This window comes from Phyllobates terribilis, unplaced genomic scaffold, assembly GCF_046119375.1.
Source record: "Phyllobates terribilis strain yellow unplaced genomic scaffold, ASM4611937v1 Scaffold_1__5_contigs__length_1240528914, whole genome shotgun sequence".
In the NCBI taxonomy this organism is placed as follows: Eukaryota; Metazoa; Chordata; class Amphibia; order Anura; family Dendrobatidae; genus Phyllobates; species Phyllobates terribilis.
Window position 1 is genome coordinate 382,900,917 of NW_027362761.1, and position 26,584 is coordinate 382,927,500.

The 26,584-nt window shown below is 46.1% G+C and overlaps 1 protein-coding gene across 1 annotated transcript in view; it reads left to right on the plus strand.

The window, feature by feature from the left end:
• Nucleotides 1–1,213: 1,213 nt before the first annotated feature.
• Nucleotides 1,214–26,584, plus strand: part of LOC141167406 (selenoprotein M-like) — a 63,888-nt gene continuing 38,517 nt past the window's right edge. Inside the window, exon 1 of the mRNA XM_073654816.1 lies at nucleotides 1,214–1,386. Within this exon, the coding sequence (XP_073510917.1) occupies nucleotides 1,264–1,386 (123 nt within the window). The 5' untranslated portion in view covers nucleotides 1,214–1,263. The remainder of the gene's footprint in view (nucleotides 1,387–26,584) is intronic.

Below are 26,584 nucleotides of genomic sequence, written 5' to 3' on the forward strand. Positions count from 1 at the left end.
AAGAGGCGATCAAAACATTGTATGTCCCTAAAAACTTCCGCTCAGTGCGCAAAAAAAAGCCCTTACATAGCCCCATCTAACAAAAATTGAAAACATTACAGGTTTCCGAAAATTGCAATGCAAGCAGTTTTTTTTACAAATTCACAATTTAGATAAAAAAAAAACACTAGTCATGTTTATTATCTGCATAATTGTACTCACCTGGAGAATCATATTGCTGGGTCAGTTTTACTGTATTATGAACATGGTAAATAGAAAACCTCCAAAACCTCCAAAAAACTATTGTGGAATTGCGCTCTCTTTTTGCAATTTTCGACACACTTGTAATTTTTTTCCCACTTTCCAGTGCATCTCAAGATAAAATAAATGCTGTCATTCAAAACTAAAATTCATCCTGCAAAAAACAAGCCCTCATACGGCTATGTGGACAGAAAAATAAAAAAGTTATGGCTCTTAGAAGAAAGGGAGAAAAAAACTAAAACAAAAAAGCAGAAATTGGCCACAATTTTAAAGGGGTTAAAGGGAATCTGTCACCAGGTTTTTGCCAATTAATCTGAAAGCAGAATAATGTAGAGGCAGAGGCCCAGATTCCAGAGTACTGGGCTGTTTGCTGTAGTTTTGATAAAATTATTGTTTTATTAGCTGGAGATTATCATCAGAGGACTAGCAAATCTGCAGCTATATTTATGAGCTCTGTATAAACCCAACCCCACCATTGATCTATGCACAGTGCGCAAAGAAAGCTGAAAGCAGTGTTGTGGGTGGGGTTGTGCAGAACTTCGCATTCAGAGAACTTGTAGATCTGCAGCAGAAAAAACGGATTTTATAAAAAAAAAAAAAAACAGCAAGCAGCCCAGTAAGTGACATATCGCTGGAATCAGTGTCTCTGCCATGCTGCTCTCATATGGGGTAGTAAAAACCTGGTGGCAGATTCCGTTTAAGAGCAGAATAAAGTAATAATTACCATACTTAAGAATAACATGCTAAAAACTTAATAAACTAAATCTATTGTAACAATCCACATTTGGAATATATTTTTGTAATATGTAACTAAGATAATGTTTAACTTTAAATAGACCTTGACAGTGAGTCTTATTCCTCTGTGAAAATATGATTGTGGAGCACCTGTTTAGATTAATGACATCACACGGCACTTGGTGTGTCCCAATGTGATTGATAGCCATAAAGAAACACCCCCCCTTAGTTAGTGTATTTTAGTCTGTTGTGAAACTTCTAGCTTTATTTTACTTAGTGACATTGAGAATGATGGATCTTAAAGCAGTGCTGTGTGTCCTCGCCATCTGTCTTTGTGTCGATGCAAACAACTCTGACACAGTAGTAAGGGTACTAATAGAAGACACGGAAATCGCCAGAGGCACTGTTATTGTAAGTACTGGAGATCATAGCTGGTATATTTTGTTATTGTGAATTTATAGTACAGCAAGTTGTTAATATCTTACATTCTCTGTGCAGTTGAAGGTAAGTTTGGAACTAGAAGTAATAGCTTTACAGACTCCCCACTAAAAGTGAAATGCAATTAATTTACTATGGATCTGAAACCACTGATTTGTGAGTGAATCAAAACACCGAATATTGCTTAGTAAATATTTTTTTTTACGTTTTCTGCATATTTGACCCTATGATCATAACATACCCTCCTCTACTTCATATCCTTACAGAGGACTTTTTACCTATAATATGGCTGTAAATAAGTAATTGAGATTGTTCTAGTGCATATCTTACATTGATAGCAGTACATGGAACATGTTACTGCTATAGGTCTTGTGGTAGGGGCTTCTACTCCACTTCGGCCTCATATTGTCATAGCAGTTGTCACAAGTAGGTTCTAACTGTAATACATTTCACAGCTCCTATTCATTTCAATAGTACATAAGTAAGTACATATGCAGTGAGCTACCCCTAAGGCTAGGGTCACACCAGCGTATTTTCTCTCATCCAGGAAAATCGGACCGATTATGTTAATCACACACTGATCAGAGTGTGATCAGAGTGTGAACATAGTGTGATCTGACTTTCTTGGATGAATAGAAGATAGAAAAAAATTTCTCCATATTCTCCATGCTGTCACTCCGTAAAAATCAGACTGCACTCAGACGTCATCCGAGTGCAGTCCGATTTTTTCCACGGACTCATTGACTTGCATGGCCGAGTATGATCCAATAAGTGGATCCAACTCAGGCACGTGGTGATTTTTTCCTTCGACTGTCTGGGTCAGGGGAAAAAAATCTGACATGTGCACAGTCCCTTAGAAAAACATTGGTCCAAGTGCTATCCGATGTTTTGTTGGATTGCACTCGGACGAAAAATACGGTCGTCTACACGAGCCCTTAGGGTGAGTCCAAATGGAGTAGCCACTGGGCTTTTGCAAAATGCTCTTCGATATTAGGTGGAAACAGCTGTTTGACCCAAAAAATCAACCCATTGCACATTAAACAATCACAAATTAGCTGCTGCAGTTTTGGGCCTCTTTGAAGCCTCACCATGGATTAATTCCGGCCGCACCATCTAGCCTTACCCTTGAAGAGGCTACGTATAGCCCCAGAATTATGTCAATAGAACCTCTTAACAATCAGCTTGTCGGCAGAGGATGAATGGAGAGGGATCAGAAGCTGAGCCCTCGCCATTCCCTTTAGATGATAGCTGTGGTAGTCACCCATCATCTGCCTATAACAGCCGCATATTGAGTGGAGCTCTGCTCATAGCTGTTGCCCTATTAAATTCTGTCATTCTCTGACAGCGTCATTTATAACGCATGTCCCGTGGGGGCATGCTGTTCTCACCGCTCATCGGCACCCCCTTGATGCAATCGCAGGGTGCCGATGGGTTGCCATGACATCTGGGGGTCTGCTGAAGACCCCTTGTGCCTGTCATGACGATACTCCTATGAATGCCAGATTCTGGCTAGAGTGTTCATAGGAGACCATTATTTGTGATATATACAGCAATATTTTGATATTGCTGTATATAGTACAACTGATCAAATGATCGCAGGTTCAAGACCCCAAAGGGGAGTAATATTCAAAGTAAAAAGTTGAAAAAAAAGTTCTAAAAGATATTAAAAAAAGCATAAAAATTTGAATCACTACTAGTGTTGCGTGAACGTGCTCGGAGGGGTTATCCGAGAACGCTCGAGGTCTAGCCGAGTATCTTCGGTGTGCTCGCAAAATAGGTTCGCGTTGCTGCGGATGCATGATTCACAGCTGTTTGACAGCCGCGAGACATGCAGGGATTGCTGCAATCCCTGCATGTGTTGTGGCTGTCTAACAGCCGCGAGACATGCAGCTGCGGCGACCCAAACATATTTTGCGAGCACACCGAAGATACTCGGCTAGACCTCGAGCGTTCTTGGAACACTAATCACCTTAGTTTTCCCCCAATAAAGATCTTAAAAAAAATACACATATATCATATCAGCACGTCCATAAAAGTCTGATTTATCAAAATATAAAATTAATTAAACTTATCGGTAAATGCTGTAAAGAGAAAACAAATTGAAATGCCAGAACTCCATGTACTCCAGTATATGACCAATAAAAACATCAGGTTGTCCTGCAAAAAAACAAGCCCTCACACAGCTCAATCAGCCGCAAAATGAAAAGTGCACGGGTCTTGGAGAATGCTGACATAAGAATTTATTAATTCATTTTTTTACAAATGTAAAAAAAAAATTTCACTACTTAAAACCACTTCGCGCCAGAGCCTGTTTTTGCCTTCGTTACCGGGCCAATTTTTTCAATTCTGACCACTGTCACTTTATGAGGTAATTACTCTGGAACGCTTCAACGGATCCCCCTGATTCTGAGATTGTTTTTTTGTGACATATTGTACTTGATGATTGTGGTAAAATTTCTTCGATATCACTTGCGTTTATTTGTGAAAAAATCGGAAATTTGGTGAAAATTTTGAAAATTTTGCAATTTTCAAACTTTGAATTTTCATGCCCTTTAATCAGAGAGCTATGCCACACAAAATAGTTAATAAATAACATTTCCCACATGTCTACTTTACATCAGCACAATTTTGGAACCAAATTTTTTTTTTGTTAGGAAGCTATAAGGGTTAAAATTTAACCAGCGATTTCTCATTTTTACAACAAAATTTACAAAAACATTTTTTTAGGGACCACATCTTATTTGAAGTGACTTTGAGGAGCCTTTATGACAGAAAATACCCAAAAGTGATACCATTCTAAAAACTGCACCCCTCAAGGTGCTCAAAACCACATTCAAGAAGTTTATTAACCCTTCAGGTGCTTCACAGGAATTTTTGGAATGTGGAAGAAAACAATGAACATTTAACTTTTTTTCACAAAACTGCTACTTTAACCTCAAATTTTTAATTTTCACAAGGGCAGCCAGAAAAAATGGACCCCAAAATGTGTTGTGCAATTTCTCCTGAGCACGCTGATACCCCATATGTGGTGCAAAGCCACTGTTTGGGCGCACGGCATGGCTTGGAAGGTAAGGAGCGCCATTTGACTTTTGGAATGGAAATTTGACTGGAATCGATAGCGGATGCCATGTTGCATTTGGAGAGCCCCTGAGGTGCCTAAACAGAGGAAACCCCCAACAAGTGACCCCATTTTGGAAACTAGACCCCTTAAGGAACTTATCTAGATGTGTGGTGAGCACCTTGAACCCCCAGGGGCTTCACAGAATTTTATAATGTTGAAGTGTGAAAATAAAAAAACACATTTTTAACACAAAACTGCTACTTTAGCCTCAAATTTTTAATTTTCACAAGAGCAGCCAGAAAAAATGGACCCCAAAATGTGTTGTGCAATTTCTCCTGAGCATACTGATACCCCATATGTGGTGCAAAGCCACTGTTTGGGCGCACGGCATGGCTTGGAAGGTAAGGAGCGCCATTTGACATTTGGAATGGAAATTTGACTGGAATCGATAGCGGACGCCATGTTGCATTTGGAGAGCCCTTGAGGTGCCTAAACAGAGGAAACCCACAACAAGTGACCGAATTTTACAATCTACTCCTCTGTATAAATTAATCTAGTGGTGGGAAAATAAGTAGATAGGTAAATGGTCACTAAACCCATAGATGAATTCCCACAGAGGTGTCATTTCCATAATGGGGTCACTTCAGGGGGGATTATGCTGTTCTGGCACTTTTCAGAGTGCCAGAGCTAAAGAATCCCCCCTGATGTGACCCCATTTTGGAAATGAGACCCCTCTGGGAATTCATCTATGGGTTTAGTGACCATTTTAACTCAATGGATGATTTCCAGAAACAAGCACGCAATGGAAGGTTTAGATTCTGGAGAACCCCCCCCTGGAAATTAAGTGAGCTCTACTCGAATGTGTCATTCACTAAATGAACCAAATGTTTGAATGACAAATTGGGATACATTTTTACAGTTTAAAAACGTGGTTCTGTGTGGAAGATTTTAAAGCAGTCAGTGACGCATAAGGCTGGCAATGAAGGGCATTGTGGGCAATAGTAGCGGGTATCACGCCTCATTCCTCTCTTAGTACATACACGACATCTTTTCTGGGGGTTCCTTCTTGTTTCCGTTGCTGGAATAAGTGCAATAAAATGTCGCTCAGTGAGTCTTTTCACATCCTCAGATTCTAATGGATGAGCGGGGCTAACACTTTGAAAGACAAGATTTTCAATTACCTTTTCTTGATAATCAAGAAAAGGATCTGAATTTCCTGCTTTTTTGTACAACACAAAAGAATTGTATGTGGCCACCTGAAACAAATAAATAACCAACTTTTTATTCCAGGTATAGGACTTTCTTGATACCTGGTATGGCTGTAGAACCTGGTCTGCAAGGTCCACACCCCCCATGTGTTTGTTGTAGTCAATGACTGACACAGGTTTTTGCTTCGGAGTGGTGGATCCTAGTTCTACAGTGGCCCTTGTGGCATCTGTGTGGATCGAGCTGAGGACAAAAATATCCCTCTTATCCCTATATTTCAGGGCAAGCAGCTCTCCGTTGCGTACAGCCCCTGACTGCCCCTTTTGAAACTTTTGGTTGACCAATGTGGAAACCCCTGATGGTTTTTACGGATGGTCCCACAAGCCCTGATGTTGTGTTCAACCAGACTTTTAAATAAGGGTATGCTGGTGTAATAATTGTCCACATATAGATTGTAGCCTTTTTGAAAAAATGGACTTATCAGCTCCCAAACAATTTTTCTAGATGTCCCCAGATAAGTAGGGCATCCTGGTGGGTTTAGTTGGCTATCTTTCCCCTCATATATGCGAAAAGCGGATGTGTATCCGGTTGAACTTTCGCACATTTTATAGAGCTTTATTCCAAACCTTGCCCTTTCAGATGGGATAAATTGCTTGAGGTGCAGTCTTCCTTTGAATTTTACAAGGGACTCATCTATAGAAATATTTTGTGTTGGGGTGTAGAGGCTTAAGAATTTTTCTGACAAATTTTCAATGATGGGTCTAATTTTATATAACCTGTCATGTTCTGGGGCATTTCTGGGCAGGCATTGACTATTGTCATTAAAATGCCAAAACCGCATGAGCATTTCATAACGGGTCCTAGGCAGAACGACTGAAAACATAGGGGTGGCTTGAACAGGGTGGTTGGACCAGTAGGATCGAATGCTCGGTTTTTTAACAAGCCCCATGGCAAATGTAAGTCCTAAAATTTTTTTTATTTCCGGGACATTAGTTGGTGTCCATAAATTTGCCCTAGCATAGTAAGATCGGGGATTCTGGCTTATGAATTGGGATGCATATAAATTTGTTTGCACGACAATATGCTCTAGCAAGCTGTCTGTAAAAAACAAATTAAAAAAATGAATTGGTCCAAATTTATACCAGGAATGGCGTTGAAATCACGGCTGAATGGAGCAGCTGAATCCGAAGCCTCCCATCTGGGAAATGCTAGATCATGTGGCAACGCCCCTTGTACACTGGCGTGCGCCAATTCACTAGTAGCAGGGACAGCGCTTGTACTGGGCAGTGTTCCCTGATTTGGAGACATTTCTCCAGTAGCGCTATTTGCCCCTATTGCTGTACTGGTCCTTGGGCTTGAGGATGGACCAGAATCACTGCTCATTTCTGAGCTCTCAGTGTCACCGCTACTAAAGCCCTCAAAATCCACATCTCCATCTGAGATTGCACTGTCATCAGTGTCAGAACATAGCAGGGCATACACCTCTTCTGCGGTATAAGTCTGACGGGCCATTTTATTTTTATATTTTATGACCGGACTGAACGGACCGGACTGAAAGGACGGGACCGGACTGGACTGACCGGACTGACCGGACTGGACTGACCGGACTGGACTGACTGGACTGATCTGACAGGACTGACTGACCTGACAGGACTGACTGATCTGACAGGACTGACTGATCTGACAGGACTGACTGACTGATCTGACAGGACTGACTGGACTGATCTGACAGGACTGACTGATCTGACAGGACTGACTGACTGACTGACAGGACTGACTGATCTGACAGGACTGACTGACTGACAGATCTGACAGGACTGACTGACTGGACTGATCTGACAGGACTGACTCACTGACAGGACTGACTGATCTGACAGGACTGACTGACTGACTGATCTGACAGGACTGACTGACTGACAGATCTGACAGGACTGACTGATCTGACAGGACTGACTGACTGACTGATCTGACAGGACTGACTGACTGACAGATCTGACAGGACTGACTGACTGACAGATCTGACAGGACTGACAGATCTGACAGGACTCTGATCTGACAGGACTGACTGACTGACAGATCTGACAGGACTGACTGATCTGACAGGACTGTCTGACTGACTGATCTGACAGGACTGACTGATCTGACAGGACTGACTGACTGACAGATCTGACAGGACTGACTGACTGACTGATCTGACAGGACTGACTGATCTGACAGGACTGACTGACTGACTGATCTGACAGGACTGACTGACTGACAGATCTGACAGGACTGACTGACTGACAGATCTGACAGGACTGACAGATCTGACAGGACTCTGATCTGACAGGACTGACTGACTGACAGATCTGACAGGACTGACTGATCTGACAGGACTGTCTGACTGACTGATCTGACAGGACTGACTGATCTGACAGGACTGACTGACTGACAGATCTGACAGGACTGACTAACCCTAACTCTTACTTTCTTTTTTATTTTTTTCACTTTTACTGTGGCAAGGCTGACAGCTCTTGTCACAGTGTTTCTCCTCTGCTCTCTCACTGAGATCGGAGGAGAAACAATGTATTTATCAGGCAGATCGCCCGGGAAAGTTTGTTGCTAAAACAAACTTCCCTGGTGATCTCTCTGCCAATCAGGTCTCGATGATGTCAGAGGTCACAGCACCGGGATCCCCGCCGCTGGCAGGTATGTGGGGGGTCCCGATCGCCGACCACCGGCTGTCACTATCTTTTAAATGCCGCTATCGCTATGGATCGCGGCATCTAGAAGATAGGAACAGGTTAACATCATGGGGACCTGATCCAATCAGGTTCCCATGATGCCACATGTCAGAGCTATCGCTCTGAACCGGTACCGCAGCGCTAGCAGGACCCTGGGGGTCCTGAGCGCTGCGGGACCACCCACCGTTTTTAAACGTCGGCGCTGCACAGAGCCCAGGCAGCGCCGACGTTTATGTACAGTGGGCGGTCGGGAACCGGTTAAATAAAAAAAAAACTCTGCAAGTTTGGTATCGATGGGATCGTTCTCACCTGGGGAATCATATTTTTACTGCACAATGAAAGCCATAAAAACGAAACCCAAAAAACAAATGCGGAAAGGCATAGTAATCTTAATGAATGTAAACTTTTGACTTTGCAGTAAGTAATAGAAATTCCTTAAAACATTCTCTCTCATTATTCTGGCATTTGTCAAATATTAAAAATTATGGTAATCCCAATTGACCTAAAACAGGAAGCGTTTATTCTGATTTCATGTCAGATATTGAGAAAAACATGCATATGTGTCTTTTTATATAGTGTAGGTAAACTTCTGGTTTCAGCTGTACTCTGTGATGATTCGTGTGTGAGGTTGCATTTCATCCAAGGGAGTGGACTCACTCACAATTTTGCCTATGTTACAGAATTGCAATATATCCGATAAAACAAAAGATATACTGTGGCCCAGCATGGCTTCTGAACTTTTTTTGCGCATCCATAGACTTGAATGACTGAGTCTCGTCCGATTTAATTAAGAAACTAGCATGCTGCAATTTATTTCACACCCAAATTCGGCCAGTGAAAAAAAAAATCGCTCATCTGCACTGCCCCATTGAATACCATTGGTCTGAATGCTGCCCGTTTTTTCCACAGACCTGAAAATACGATTGTGTGAAGGAGCCAAAATAGTGATAAACTCCAAGCGCTGGTTAGGCACCAGTCAGGATTTTGTCCAGAGGCCATGTTTCCACCTTCAGTATTTGGTCAGTTTTTTACCTCAGTATTTGTAAGCCAAAACCAGGAGTGGGTGATAAATCCAGAAGTGGTGACGTGTTTCTATTATACTTTTCCTCTGAATGTTCCACTTCTGGTTTTGGCTTACAAATACTGAGGTAAAAAACTGACCAAACACTGAACGTGGAAACGTGGCTAGAAGTTGATATACAGAATGAATTCAGAAGTCTTGAAAAATAAGGATCAACCCCGTAAACATTGAGTTTTTGCATAAACCTAAAGAGGTTGTCCACTACTATATAACAAATGCCCCCAATGTATTTAAACTGTAGAGAGAAGATTTTTTGTAATTGCCTCTGAGGGGCGCTATCGCTGACCGCTCACAGGCATCACGTGACCCCCGGATGCAGCCGACTCGGTAATCCGCTGATGTCACGTCAAGTCAGGCGTGACCCAGTGATGCGCTCCCGCTGAGTGATGGGCTGTGGGCAGGGTTTTCCCGCAAGTCACAGCCCAGCATCCACCACACGCTTTCCCAATGAGTGCACGGATGTTACACACGGACACGGATTGCACCAGTACTGGGTTTTCCAGTACCGGAAACATCAGGACGTGTGAAAGAGGCCTAAAGGATCTAAAATCACTGAAACAGCAAACAGTGTGAAAACCAAAATTTGTGCCAGACTATATATCAGTTAGTTACGCTGCATATTTCAGTGTCCATATGGTATAAAGTAAACTGTGCAAACTGTATATATTTCTGAAAGTCCATTACTTTATATAATAATTTTTGTGACGTGATAATTAATGATTAACATAATCACATAAATATATAAGATTAACCCTTCCTGTGGCATTCAATTTTTATCATTGTGGCCTTTCTTTAAAAAAACATAATTTTTTCATTTTTCCGTCAATACAGTTGTATTAGGGCTGTTCTTTGTCGGACGAATTGTACTTTTAAATTACACCATTTGTTTTTGCCTTATAATCTACTTGAAAATGTTGAAAAAAATCCTAGCGCACTAAGGCTATGTTCCCACCATGAGCTTTTGGTGAGTTTTTGATGTTGCAGAATTTCTGCACCTATTAAGTAAATTGGGTTACTTGCATTTTTTTCATTGCATCTTGGAGTGCGCTTTTTAAATGTGTTTTTGATGCTGCGTTTTTTTGTCTCTTGTTGACATGTCATTTTTTAAATAAAGCTTCTTTGTTTTTGATACTTTGGCATTTTGCTTTGACAAAACCATATTCATACAGTCACGTGCGGATTGCACACTAACACACTAAAAACAAATTTTTTATTTGCATATTTTCCTGATCTAATGCAAATCTATAGGGAAAATGTGCACATAAAACCCAGCATACCCACAAGAGAAATTGACACGTTGTAGATTTTAAACACGCACCGCAGGTCAGTTTACGCTGAGTAAAAAAAAAAAGCACAGTGGGCAGGAGCTTTCTATAAATTCCATTCACTGTGCTGGAACTGTAAGACGCTGTGTTTTTCACGCAATGAAAATACTCAGCATCAAAAATTCATTGTGGGCACACAGCCTTAATATAGCTAAACCCTCACAATTCTGCCATTGTTTTTTGGATTTTAGAGCATTCATTATGCATTAAAAGTACCTGGTATCATAATTCTCCAGGTCTGTATGATTATGCTCATACCAAACTTGTGTTGTTGTTTTTATTATTTTATTGATGGAAAAAAGAAATATCTGATATTTATTAAAAAATTAAAACAATTTGGTTTATGTCACCATTTTTATTTTTACATCAACGGAGCCCTGTGGGGGTTAGATTTTGTATGGTGAACTGATGATTTTATTAGTACCATTTAGGAGTACATACTGTATTTTGATGACATTTTATTGCATTTTTTGGGGGGGGAATTAAACAACCAAAAAAACCACAATTTTTTTCCTTTTCATGTTTACCCTACGGGTTAGATAATTTGATTCTGTGATGGTGTGATCGCTTATATTATTATTATGCATTGCTTATATAGTGCTATCATATTCCACAGCGCTTTACATTTATCATCACTGTCCCCACAGTCTAAATTCCCTATCAGTATGACTTTGGAGTGTGTGAAGAAACCAGAGTACACAGAGGAAACCTGTGCAAACATGGGGAGAACATACAAACTCCTTGCAGATATTGTCTTTTCAGGTAGAAAAAAGGAATTAAAGAACTAAAATAAAGTGGTAGTATAAATATACAAACCCTTAGTATATGTGCACACGGCGTCTTTTTCAGGTGGTGTCTGTGTGACGCCTCTACTCGAAAAACCCTTTTCTTTACCCTGGGAGATGGGGGACTCAGAGTTGGGTCCTGTGATGGAGAGATGGGGTGCAGCCGTGGCCCGGACCCGACCCGTGCTCAGGGCCGTCACATTAAAAGGATGGTGTGGGCTTATCCGGGTTGAGTGGCTGATTACGACTACGCAACCTGTGGCCTCATGATGGAAGCGTACGACTTGCCCTTCCACACGGGGACTGGGACGGGTGGCCTCTTCCTGACGAGCCCGGGGTTTGGCAGCATTGGCCCGTACCTCGAGGCGTTCGCAGCGGAGCTCCCGTTGACGTTGCTCCCGAGCGAGCTGGAGTATCTGCTCGCTGCACCGCTGGCTCCTCTACTCTTCAGCCCGGGTCTCCCGGAGGAAGCCCATCAGGTCCCCACCCCTGGTTGTCCCAGGCCCACTCCTCAGCCTCCGGCCAGGTGACTGTTGGCGTGGGTAGCGATGTCATTAGGGACTGCTGCGGGTCCTCTGGTAGTGCGGACCAGTCTGGGTTGGAGCCGGTGGACACCTCTGCAGCTTCAGGCACTTCGGGTTTGGGAGTAGGGCGGCATCGCAGGTCCCCACCTATAGCTGCCGCTTGCAGCTCCGGAGCCAAGACCTGCTCCCAGGTGGCCGCGCCGGGTATCAGATATTCGGCCATGAGGTCCAGGATAGGGACGGTAGGCTCTGCAGCCGGGGCAGGGGTAGCACACTCACCCGCCGCTGTGCCACTCACGACTTCTGTCACCATGTCTCCCTGGGCTTCAACTCCTTGGTGGCGGGCCCGGATACGTAGCAACATCTCTTCCCACCACGCAGCCGTCGCCGCCTCCTGGGCCTCTCTCTGCCTCCGCATGAGACCCGGGGCTTCCTGTCGGAGAAATTCCATATCTCCCGCTGTTAACATGCTGCAGCCTCGCTCCCTGCCGGGTGAAGGGCCTCAACCAGGTTCAGAAGGTTCGGTGGGTTGCGCTCCAGAAGCGTCCATGTCTGCCTCTGAAGAATGCCAACCTCCGACTGCAATGGCCGCACCTTGTTACTTTTCTTCTTCCTCCTCTTTCGGGGCGGTTCCAGGGCGGCATGCTGACAGGCCCGCCTTCGTTCAGCCCATCCAGTTTGACGGGCATTACCCCGCGGACAGTCTCTGATGGAAGGGGCAGTCCACATTTTTGGCGCCAAGCGGGAGCCCAGCCCACGATGGGAGGTGGTTGAAGACCGTCTTTTCACAGCATTATGGCGCCTGTTCTTCTTGGGCGGGCGCCATTTTAGGTGTAAAACGAAAGTTCAAGGTACAAGGCACACAGTACCCGATAGCAATGGGTAATTCCTTCCTTTGCTGCGGGCAAGCGATCCTGCCGACTACGCCAGGTTGTGACACCTCTACTCGAAAAGCCCTTTTCCTTACCCTGGGAGATGGGGGACTCGGAGTCGGGTCCTGTGATGGAGAGATGGGGTGCAGCCGTGGCCCAGACCCGACCCGTGCTCAGGGCCATCACATTAAAAGGATGGTGTGGGCTTATTCGGGTTGAGTGGCTGATTACGACAACGCCATCTGTGGCACTTGGTGAAGGCCACCAGCGCTGCTGCAGCCCACTGAGGCCTGGTGTTAGGGCAGCCATAGTTGTTACTACTCCCCACAGGCGGAGCAGGGCCTCAGGGCAGATGGACAGGATGGAGGGGGTAGTAGTAGAGGAGAACGGGTGCCGCGTCGTGCGGTGTAGCGCAGATTAAACAGTCCGGAGGCCATAGGGGTGAACTTCCATGGCTTTACTCACATTAGAGATGGCAGTAGGAAGGCGACTCCCTGCTCCCCGCGGAGTCCTGCGGTCACCAGGGACGGGGATCTGACAACCTCTGAGCAAGTCCAGCATTCAATCGGGACCCTGCACCAGAGTGTTCCTGAACTACAGACCGTATCCTCTCCTGTCTGTGTGTGCGAATAGGCCGGGTCTCCCTCTGAGGTCCTCTCAGAACAATGGCACGGGTGGCAGCTCCGCTCCTTCCGAAACCCGGTGGGATCATCAGGGCCTACCGGGCTTTCCCGACCAGGACATGGAGTAGCAAGGTTGGGTGTCGGGGGCCGGTACCCCTCTTGCAGCCGGACTCCCTCTGAATATATCAGGTGGGGAGGACAGGTGGCATACGCCGCTCCGTCTGCATCCTCCCCGGGATCCATTTGCTATGGAGCCACACTCTTAAGCTCCGGGCCTTCTTGGTCGTGGTCCTTGACCTGGTTGAGACATTCCTCTTCTGCAACCTTCCCGTCATCCCAAGGCCGGGGTACGAGGGCTGTGTCCCCATCCGCTAAAGGTCCACACAGGATCCACTTTCAGGGTAGGAGATCACAGTACATGCCAGCCAGGCAAGTTAAGTACCAGGACCATCAAAGAACTAAACTACAAGGACCAAGAACCAAGATGGCTTTTTATTAAATATGAAATTTACAGTGTCACTAAATTGTGAGTCCTCCACCCTCACCCACTAACTGGTTCCCCTAACTCTTGGTTCCCCAGTCTCCCTGTAACCAGGAGGGCAGCACCTGGTGCATACTAGCCCCCTCGGGTGGAGAAATGTGGTGTTGGATGCAAAGGTTGGGTCCCGACCATCACGCTGTTCTTACCTCAGAGGAGAAACACCACACTCCATAAGAGAAGTGCAGCATCCCTGTGGCAGTCGAACCCTCAGGGGCGCCACATCTGCCCAGGGTGTGGTCGGGGGGTTAAATACTCGACCAGCTGAGGCATTCAGAGTTCAATGTCGGAGAAGTAAGCTCCAGAAGGGAGCTTGTGTTTGTTCCTGAACCATGTGGAGCTGCTGAATAGAGATGAGCGTTGTTCTACTCGAACTGTTCGCCAATCTCAAATTCGAGCTGTTTTGGGCGGTGTTCCAGCCGTTCGGCGAACACGAACAATTTGAGAAAAATTCGGCTGTTCGAGGTTATGTTCGATAACTGTTCGTGCACCAAAATCATAACTGGATTTTTTCTCAGTAATGATGAAAATTAATGTTAATACGCAGTTTGAGTGTACAGCGGGGTGGGGGGAGGGGCAGGGGATGGATCTCTGCAGGAACAATGAAGATCTCCATTTTTTTTTTCTCTTTCCCGCATTTACAGTGGGGAGGTGCAATCTGTCAGCCTATCAGCAGCGCACACACGGAGCGAAGTGCTTTTTTTCACACAAGCAAGGGCATGTGTCATTGGCAGTGTATGTCACATGTCCTTGCCCTATAAGACCAAGCCATTTTCCCCGTCGCCACCATTTTCTCACTGCTGCAGCTGCGTGTTAGACGGCACCGCTGTTGCTGTGTGCGCTATACCTTGTTAATTTCAAGCCAATTTTCGCACAAATCTACAGATAGCTTGGGAGTAGGGAATAGTTGTGATTACAGTCCTTTTAAGGACTAGGTTACAGCATTTCCTACGACTTTTATCAGGCAGGTCTGTGCTCTTAAATAGATAGATTGTGGGAGTAAAGACTAATTGTAATTGGAGTCCTTTTCAGGACTAGGTTACATCAGTTCCTATCAGTTTTTGCCAGGCAGGTCTGTGCCAGTGCTGTGCAAGTTTTTTTCACAGCATTTGGCTGAATCTAGCAAAGCTAATCCTTTTTGGCCTATTGCAGAGTGTGTTAGTCAGTGGAGTAGCCTATCTGTGTTGCAAGATATACCACCTGTGTATAGAATACCAATTTTTTTACTGCACCTAGTGAAGTAAAATCTTTTGGGCATAGCATCATTCTATTAGTCCATCTATACTGACCTCCATCAGGTTGCAAATTGAATATAATTTTTTTCTGCATCTACCTCTGAAAAAATATTGGGCTTCTAGCTGTGTGTGGGACTTGTTGTATTAGTCCATCTATACTGACCTCCATCAGGTTGCAAATTGAATATATTTTTTTCTGCATCTACCTCTGAAAAAATATTGGGCTTCTAGCTGTGTGTGGGACTTGTTCTATTAATCCATCTATACAGACCTCCATCAGGTTGCAAACTGAATATATTTTTTTCTGCATCTACCTCTGAAAAAATATTCGGCTTCTAGCTGTGTGTGGGACTTGTTGTATTAGTCCATCTATACTGACCTCCATCAGGTTGCAAACTGAATATATTTTTTTCTGCATCTACCTCTGAAAAAATATTGGGCTTCTAGCTGTGTGTGGGACTTGTTCTATTAATTCATCTATACAGACCTCCATCAGGTTGCAAACTGAATATATTTTTTTCTGCATCTACCTCTGAAAAAATATTGGGCTTCTAGCTGTGTGTGGGACTTGTTGTATCAGTCCATCTATACTGACCTCCATCAGGTTGCAAACTGAATATATTTTTTTCTGCATCTACCTCTGAAAAAATATTGGGCTTCTAGCTGTGTGTGGGACTTGTTCTATTAATCCATCTATACAGACCTCCATCAGGTTGCAAACTGAATATATTTTTTTCTGCATCTACCTCTGAAAAAATATTCGGCTTCTAGCTGTGTGTGGGACTTGTTGTATTAGTCCATCTATACTGACCTCCATCAGGTTGCAAACTGAATATATTTTTTTCTGCATCTACCTCTGAAAAAATATTGGGCTTCTAGCTGTGTGTGGGACTTGTTCTATTAATTCATCTATACAGACCTCCATCAGGTTGCAAACTGAATATATTTTTTTCTGCATCTACCTCTGAAAAAATATTGGGCTTCTAGCTGTGTGTGGGACTTGTTGTATCAGTCCATCTATACTGACCTCCATCAGGTTGCAAACTGAATATATTTTTTTCTGCATCTACCTCTGAAAAAATATTGGGCTTCTAGCTGTGTGTGGGGCTTGTTGTATTAGTCCATCTATACTGACCTCCATCAGGTTGCAAATTAAAAATAATTTTTATCTGCATCTACAGTACCTCTGAAAAAATATTTGGGCTTCTAGCTGTGTGTGGGACTTGTTCTATTAGTCCATCTATACTGACCTCCATCAGGTTGCAAATTGAATATAATTTTTATCTGCATCTAGCTCTGAAAAAATATTTGACCTTCTAGCAGTGTGTGGGACTTTCTCTATTAGTCCATCTATACTGACCTCCATCAGGTTTCAAATTGAATATAATTTTTATCTGCATCTAGCTCTGAAAAAATATTTGACCTTCTAGCAGTGTGTGGGACTTTCTCTATTAGTCCATCTATACTGACCTCCATCAGGTTGCAAATTGAATATAATTTTTATCTGCATCTAGCTCTGAAAAAATATTTGGCCTTCTAGCAGTGTGTGGGACTTTCTCTATTAGTCCATCTATACTAACCTCCATCAGTTTGCAAATTAAAAATAATTTTTATCTGCATCTACCTCTGAAAAAATATTTGGGCTTCTAGCTGTGTGTGGGACTTGTTCTATTACTCCATCTATACTGACCTCCATCAGGTTGCAAACTGAATATACTTTTTTCTGCATCTACCTCTGAAAAAATATTGGGCTTCTAGCTGTGTGTGGGACTTGTTGTATTAGTCTATCTATACTGACCTCCATCAGGTTGCAAATTAAAAATAATTTTTATCTGCATCTAGCTCTGAAAAAATATTTGACCTTCTAGCAGTGTGTGGGACTTTCTCTATTAGTCCATCTATACTGACCTCCATCAGGTTGCAAATTGAATATAATTTTTATCTGCATCTAGCTCTGAAAAAATATTTGGCCTTCTAGCAGTGTGTGGGACTTTCTCTATTAGTCCATCTATACTGACCTCCATCAGGTTGCAAATTAAAAATAATTTTTATCTGCATCTAGCTCTGAAAAAATATTTGGCCTTCTAGCAGTGTGTGGGACTTTCTCTATTAGTCCATCTATACTGACCTCCATCAGGTTGCAAATTAAAAATAATTTTTATCTGCATCTACAGTACCTCTGAAAAAATATTTGGGCTTCTAGCTGTGTGTGGGACTTGTTCTATTAGTCCATCTATACTGACCTCCATCAGGTTGCAAATTGAATATAATTTTTATCTGCATCTAGCTCTGAAAAAATATTTGGCCTTCTAGCAGTGTGTGGGACTTTCTCTATTAGTCCATCTATACTGACCTCCATCAGGTTGCAAATTGAATATAATTTTTATCTGCATGTAGCTCTGAAAAAATATTTGGCCTTCTAGCAGTGTGTGGGACTTTCTCTATTAGTCCATCTATACTGACCTCCATCAGGTTGCAAATTAAAAATAATTTTTATCTGCATCTACCTCTGAAAAAATATTTGGGCTTCTAGCTGTGTGTGGGACTTGTTCTATTACTCCATCTATACTGACCTCCATCAGGTTGCAAACTGAATATATTTTTTTCTGCATCTACCTCTGAAAAAATATTGGGCTTCTAGCTGTGTGTGGGACTTGTTGTATTAGTCCATCTATACTGACCTCCATCAGGTTGCAAATTAAAAATAATTTTTATCTGCATCTACAGTACCTCTGAAAAAATATTTGGGCTTCTAGCTGTGTGTGGGACTTGTTCTATTAGTCCATCTATACTGACCTCCATCAGGTTGCAAATTGAATATAATTTTTATCTGCATCTAGCTCTGAAAAAATATTTGGCCTTCTAGCAGTGTGTGGGACTTTCTCTATTAGTCCATCTATACTGACCTCCATCAGGTTGCAAATTAAAAATAATTTTTATCTGCATCTAGCTCTGAAAAAATATTTGGCCTTCTAGCAGTGTGTGGGACTTTCTCTATTAGTCCATCTATACTGACCTCCATCAGGTTGCAAATTAAAAATAATTTTTATCTGCATCTACAGTACCTCTGAAAAAATATTTGGGCTTCTAGCTGTGTGTGGGACTTGTTCTATTAGTCCATCTATACTGACCTCCATCAGGTTGCAAACTGAATATAATTTTTTTCTGCATCTAGCTCTGAAAAAATATTTGGGCTTCTAGCAGTGTGTGGGACTTGTTCTATTAGTCCACCTATACTGACCTCCATCAGGTTGCAAATTCAAAATAATTTTTTGTCTGCATCTAGCTCTGAAAAAATATTTGGCCTTCTAGCAGTGTGTGGGACTTTCTCTATTAGTCCATCTATACTGACCTCCATCAGGTTGCAAATTGAATATAATTTTTATCTGCATCTAGCTCTGAAAAAATATTTGGCCTTCTAGCAGTGTGTGGGACTTTCTCTATTAGTCCATCTATACTGACCTCCATCAGGTTGCAAATTAAAAATAATTTTTATCTGCATCTACCTCTGAAAAAATATTTGGGCTTCTAGCTGTGTGTGGGACTTGTTCTATTACTCCATCTATACTGACCTCCATCAGGTTGCAAACTGAATATATTTTTTTCTGCATCTACCTCTGAAAAAATATTGGGCTTCTAGCTGTGTGTGGGACTTGTTGTATTAGTCCATCTATACTGACCTCCATCAGGTTGCAAATTAAAAATAATTTTTATCTGCATCTACAGTACCTCTGAAAAAATATTTGGGCTTCTAGCTGTGTGTGGGACTTGTTCTATTAGTCCATCTATACTGACCTCCATCAGGTTGCAAATTGAATATAATTTTTATCTGCATCTAGCTCTGAAAAAATATTTGGCCTTCTAGCAGTGTGTGGGACTTTCTCTATTAGTCCATCTATACTGACCTCCATCAGGTTGCAAATTAAAAATAATTTTTATCTGCATCTAGCTCTGAAAAAATATTTGGGCTTCTAGCTGTGTGTGGGACTTGTTCTATTAATCCATCTATACAGACCTCCATCAGGTTGCAAACTGAATATAATTTTTTTCTGCATCTAGCTCTGAAAAAATATTTGGCCTTCTAGCAGTGTGTGGGACTTGTTCTATTAGTCCACCTATACTGACCTCCATCAGGTTGCAAATTCAAAATAATTTTTTGTCTGCATCTAGCTCTGAAAAAATATTTGGCCTTCTAGCAGTGTGTGGGACTTTCTCTATTAGTCCATCTATACTGACCTCCATCAGGTTGCAAACTGAATATATTTTTTTTCTGCATCTACCTCTGAAAAAATATTGGGCTTGTAGCTGTGTGTGGGACTTGTTCTATTAATCCATCTATACAGACCTCCATCAGGTTGCAAACTGAATAAAAAATTTTTCTGCATCTACCTCTGAAAAAATATTTGGGCTTCTAGCTGTGTGTGGGACTTGTTCTATTAGTCCATCTATACTGACCTCCATCAGGTTGCAAATTGAATATAATTTTTTTCTGCATCTAACCCAGACAATAGTTTTGGCCTAATACCACAGTTTGGCCACTCAGCTCTGCTCGGTTCCCATCCATTGTTTTTTTGTGCAAACAACTCCAGAGTTGTGAATTAGTTAACCACCAAAATGAGTGGAAAAAGGCCTGCTGCTGGTGGAAAGGGGAATAGGCGTGTTGGGAAGGGGAAAAAAGGTTGTGTCCGTGGGGTAGGTGTTAAAGCAACAGTAACATCTGCAGAAGAAAGACCATCTTCCAGCCAAACTAAAATGTCTACTTCTTTTAGCGGACAATGTGATAAGATCCCTTTCTTACGGCCACGCCAATCGCTACAAATTCCAGATGAGGCACAAAAACAGCAGGTGCTTCAACGGATATCAAGTGCTCCTTTAAGTGGGCTCTCCTCCACATCAACTTCAACATCACAAATACTCCAGTCCTCAAAGGTGTCACCCCAATCGCACTTGCTTCCTCACAGCTCCCAAATCTCCAGCTGCCCGTCTGAGTATGAGGTAGAACAGATGGTTGAGTCTGCAGAGCTGATTACTCATACTATAGCCTGGGAATCAGAGGTCGACTCCAGCGCTTCTGTGAATCTAGACGAGGAAATGATCTGCACTGATGCCCAGAATCTTTATGAGTCGGATCCAGGACCAGACGCAGAAGGTTCTGACCATAATGTAGACCCTCATTCCCAAACTGTAACTCCTGTTGGTGGAGACAATGAGGAAGACGATGATAAGACTCAAATACCTGATTGGAGCGACAACTTTAGTTTTTTGTCAGGGCAGGAACAGGTTGGCTCTGAGGACGACGGGTGTGATAACGCACAGGGTGATGATGATGAGGTTGGAGATCCCACTTACTGTCAACCCACAGTCAGCCAAGAGATGAGGTCAGCAGAGGAGGTGGAGGAAGATGATAGTGACGACGAGGTCAGGTTGCGCCTTTGTAGCACCCTGAGGATTCGGCTGCTACAGGGGTATTGCACCTCAACCCAGAGGTGTGATATTCCACTCCCGGGTAAGGATGGAGAGTGGAACTGAGCTCGGTAGGCTGCATGCACTACACACATCCCATTTCCGAGGAACAGGCCGACGGTACTCCCACTTAGAAATGTGCAGGTACGACCGAGTCTGTTCCTGGCTGGAGTGGGAGGGGGGTGGAACATCCCATGTAGTGTAGGGGCAGATAGGGGGAGCAGCCTGGGTAAAGTTAGGAGCTCATTGGGTGCTGGTCACCTGAGCTCACACATAGAGGGATATATAAGGTGGGCACCAACTAGAATCAGGGTCAGATGCAGAGGATCAGATGCAGAGAGGATCAGCTGCAGAAAACAAGTTAGGAGAGGAGAGAAGAAAGACCAAGACCCAGAGTGAGAGAGGAGAAAAGAGAAAGACCCAGAGCACAGAAGAGAAGGGACCCAAGAACCCAAATCAGAGCACCGGGTGAGGAGTCAGCATCAGGGTACCGGAACCCAAGCTGGTGGGGGTAAAAACAATCCCCAGCCAGAGACCGGAGACCGTGGGCAGTGTCTGTCACGGTCACCCACCACATTCACCCCGAAGGCACACCACATGAAGGGTCAGGGAACCCAGGGCCAAGGGTGTCCCAACAGAAGGCCCGAGGGAGCTGGACCTAGGTGGATCACTGGTGGGGACGGCTGAAGAAAGGACAGAGGGAGAGCTCAGGGCCACGCTCCGGACTTGTTTGGGGGTTGGCTGGATCCAGGACCTGGTGGACGCAGCACGGCTCGGGTGGTCACTAGCAGCTGGAGTGACCAGTACAACATCTGCAGTAAGTAAACACCCTTAACTGCACAACCCGACTCTGTCTTCACTGCCGTCTGCACTACACCACCACAACCCCCATCCTCTGCGCCTGTCCCCTCTGAGGCTATACCCCTCCCGTTGGGGGTTATCCCACCAAGCTGCGCACCCACCATCAGCCTCAGCGGACCCTGCTGCAGCGGCGGCCACAGTGACCGCATCACAACGGGTGGCGTAGTCGACACAAAAGAACTTTAGTAACATCTGTAGAACTGCCACATCACACTGAGCTTGACGCCCTGGGCACGGGACCGGGTCACAGCCGCTCGGAGACTACAACCCCCCATCTGATCCGGTGCCGGGTATTCCCCTCAAAAAGGAATATGTCCCAGGGGGCGCGTCAACTTTGGCGTAGTCGGCAGGATTACGTGCCCGCAACACCCGGGTACTGCGTGCCTGAAGAAAAGTGCAAGTTTACCTCAAAAAGAAGTCTCCTGCCGGTTCCGGAGGGTCCCCGCCATCGGACTCCATCACCAGTCGTTTCCCGCCGATTGTCCGCCATTTCCAGCTTGTTCCCGCCATCTGCAGAGTTTCCCGCCACTGGGCGACGCTTCCCGCCAAAACCGCAGATTTCCCGCCTTGGAAGAGCAGCGGACGCCATTATGGGCGTGCCAAAGGAGGGCAAGAGGCCACCTCCCATCGTGGGCCGGGACAAAAAATGGCGCCAAAAGTGGAAACCGCCCCCACCAACAGAGACTGTGATGCTGGAGGTGTCTGTCAGCGTGAAAGAACTACCCCTGGAGCTGACAGTCACCGAGTTGCCCCGGGACCGCCCTCGAAGTGGGAGGAGACGAAAGAGAAGAGAAAAGATGGGTGTCGCTTGGAGCAGTCTGGAGCGAGCGCACCCGGAGGCAAGAGGTCTAACGAGGAGTAGCGGAGGAGCTTACCCGGAGATGGAGAGAAAGCAGAACAGCACCGGCCCGCTGGCCAGGAGTCTGCTAGAGACCGAGGAAGGAGGGCAGAGCAGCACCGGCCCGCTGGCCAGGAGCCTGCCGGAAGGAGAGCAGAGCAGCACCGACCCGATGGTCAGGAGCCTGCTAGAGTCCACAACCCCGCTAGGTCTAGCGGAGATCTTAGCGCAGCTCCCCCGAGACCGGGAGTGTGCACAAACTGCCCTGGAGGGCCTCGCACGGAGGATGGCCCGGGTACAGCGCGAGATACTGGCGGAGTGGAGCCGGGAGATGGCCCAGCAAGCAGAGACCAGTCAACGGAGCACGCTACCCTGGAAGAGGAAGCAGACCGCCTCTGAGGATGGCGTGGGAGGACCCAAGGCCGGAGACGGCGCCGAGAAGGGAGCCGAACGCATGGAGGCAGGTAAAGGGGACGCCTATACCCCAAGCCGAGAAACCGCCCACCTGCCCCAGCTCCCCGTCGCAGAGCCCGAAAGTCCCCCTGCTGTGCCCGTAGCCGCCATGTCACCGCTATGGACTAGGCCCCGACCGGAAGCCGCCGAAGCGACCCCTGTGACGTCACGCGCCTCGACCCGGAGCGTGACAAAGCAGGAAATACCACCAGCCTGGTCGCAAGGCCTAGTACCCCCGGGCGCCGCATCACCAACAGCGCCCCCTACCTCCGCGGAGCCTCCGGCCTGGCCGCAAGGCCAGGTAGCCCAGGGTGCCGCCGTCCTAACGGTGCCCTTCACCTTCCAGGTGCCCCAGGCCTGGCCGCAAGGCCTGGGCAACCCGGGCGCCACCACCACCGCGCCCGCGCCCGCAATACCAAGGGTGCCACACCTGGGGGAGGACCTCTTCAGCCAGCTCACATGGCCGGACGGGCGGCCCTTCATCTGGCCCGAAGGATACCATGAGCTGGAACGGCAGCAGAGACTAAGACCCCTGGATGAACCCCTGATTCCGGCTCCGAAGCCCGTGGCACGGATCTCGCCCCCGCTAGCGGAAGCGCAGTTTGAGTGGGACCCCACCGGAGAAGATCTAATGGGGTTCACTCAGGAAACTAGGGCCGCTGCAGCAGAGCGTGCGGAGTGCTGCCGCCAACAGCTCGAGGAGTTTGCGAGGGAGCGGAGAGAGAGGCGGGTCCGGGAACAACAGGCCCAAATAAGGAGCGCCGAGCAGAAGAGCCGGACCAGGAGGGACCCCCGTGCAGCGCACAGTCCCCGTACCACCGGGACTGTAATAAAGTTCAACCAGCAGCACGGGTGGGGCTTCATTCGAGACAACAACACCCACGGCGACGTCTTTGTCACGCGCAGAGACGTGGAGTCCCATCTGCCGGAGGGGCACAGAGGTCGTGACCTCTACGTCGGAGACGAGGTCACCTTTACCCGGCACAAGTGTGCCAAAGGACCTTACGCCCTCCACGTACACCGCCTGACGGAGGAGGAGTTGCGGTGCGAGGAGGAGGAGCAAGAGGACCCGGACGGGTCTGAAGTTCAAAGAGCAGGAGGAAGACGCCGTTGAGTGCGGCAGAGCAGGTGCTGTAAATAAGTTACCCAATGGGGGTATAAAGAAACTGAAACTGTTGCTGCTAAAATAGTCCCCGTTGGGACCAGTGAACTGTTTACCCGTTAACCCCTTCATCCTACAGGCTGAGGACTGTGAGCAGCCATTCCCTTCCCTCTACCTGGCCGAGGACTGAGAGCGGCCAACTTCCCCTGTATATAGTTGCGCGTCCTAAAGCGCCCCCTACCGGTTTTATAGAAAACCAGATTTTCTAAGAGACTGTCGCACTTTTCCCGGACACACGTTGCACAGTGTCCGGAGGAGGAACCTGAAACAAAAGACGACGAGAAAGTTTTATCTGCTAAGATATGTTATTTATATAATGTTTTTTATATGTTTTATATGTTTATATGAAAAAATTTTGTATGTTTTGGTGTTTTTGTCTTTACAGCCCGAGGACGTGCTGTGATTTACCAGGGGGGAATGTAGCACCCTGAGGATTCGGCTTCTACAGGGGTATTGCACCTCAACCCAGAGGTGTGATATTCCACTCCCGGGTAAGGATGGAGAGTGGAACTGAGCTCGGTAGGCTGCATGCACTACACACATCCCATTTCCGAGGAACAGGCCGACGGTACTCCCACTTAGAAATGTGCAGGTACGACCGAGTCTGTTCCTGGCTGGAGTGGGAGGGGGGTGGAACATCCCATGTAGTGTAGGGGCAGATAGGGGGAGCAGCCTGGGTAAAGTTAGGAGCTCATTGGGTGCTGGTCACCTGAGCTCACACATAGAGGGATATATAAGGTGGGCACCAACTAGAATCAGGGTCAGATGCAGAGGATCAGATGCAGAGAGGATCAGCTGCAGAAAACAAGTTAGGAGAGGAGAGAAGAAAGACCAAGACCCAGAGTGAGAGAGGAGAAAAGAGAAAGACCCAGAGCACAGAAGAGAAGGGACCCAAGAACCCAAATCAGAGCACCGGGTGAGGAGTCAGCATCAGGGTACCGGAACCCAAGCTGGTGGGGGTAAAAACAATCCCCAGCCAGAGACCGGAGACCGTGGGCAGTGTCTGTCACGGTCACCCACCACATTCACCCCGAAGGCACACCACATGAAGGGTCAGGGAACCCAGGGCCAAGGGTGTCCCAACAGAAGGCCCGAGGGAGCTGGACCTAGGTGGATCACTGGTGGGGACGGCTGAAGAAAGGACAGAGGGAGAGCTCAGGGCCACGCTCCGGACTTGTTTGGGGGTTGGCTGGATCCAGGACCTGGTGGACGCAGCACGGCTCGGGTGGTCACTAGCAGCTGGAGTGACCAGTACAACATCTGCAGTAAGTAAACACCCTTAACTGCACAACCCGACTCTGTCTTCACTGCCGTCTGCACTACACCACCACAACCCCCATCCTCTGCGCCTGTCCCCTCTGAGGCTATACCCCTCCCGTTGGGGGTTATCCCACCAAGCTGCGCACCCACCATCAGCCTCAGCGGACCCTGCTGCAGCGGCGGCCACAGTGACCGCATCACAACGGGTGGCGTAGTCGACACAAAAGAACTTTAGTAACATCTGTAGAACTGCCACATCACACTGAGCTTGACGCCCTGGGCACGGGACCGGGTCACAGCCGCTCGGAGACTACAACCCCCCATCTGATCCGGTGCCGGGTATTCCCCTCAAAAAGGAATATGTCCCAGGGGGCGCGTCACCTTCCTGGACAGAGACGTAGTACTGGAAGCACGTCAACAACTGCATCCTCAAACACAACTCTGCCTCTCACCACAAGTCGTGGTGGCTCTTCAGGTCGCATGGGTGCTAAGCCTTGCATAGTCTGGGCATTTTTTCAGATCGATAAAGATGACCCAACTAGTGTTATCTGTAACATTTGTCAGCAAAAGCTAAGTAGAGGCCAAAAAATACATAGTTTGAGTACTTCATGCATGAACCGGCACATGGACATGAAGCATAAGTTGCAGTGGGAAGCTCAGTGTGCTACAATGCGGCCTAGCCGGCCGGGCCAACCACCGTCTGCCAAATCTTGTGCATCCGCGGCCTCTTCATCCTCTGTGACTGGGGGGACAGCAGTCACACCTGTTTTGGGGCGCAGACCTGCCACCTCTTTACCCGCAACAGCCAGCGTGATTGGCAGGTCATCATTTTCTTTGGAGGTGGTAACACCAGCTGGTGTTGAGCGCTGTCCGACATTGATAGCACCACCTTTGGATCAAGGCAACCTAACATGTCCGCCTGCATCTTCCTCACAGACCGGCAGTTTGCCGGGGACACCCTTATCAACCCCGTCTAAGCACAATAGCCAGCCCTCGGTCCCTCAGATGTGGACAAGTAAAAGACCATTTCCTCCTAGCCATGAGAAAGCTAAGAGGTTGAATTTCACCATCTGCAAGCTCTTGGCTACAGAAATGCTGCCTTTCCGCCTGGTGGACACAGAGGATTTTGGAGACCTTATGTCCGTCGCAGTGCCCCAGTAC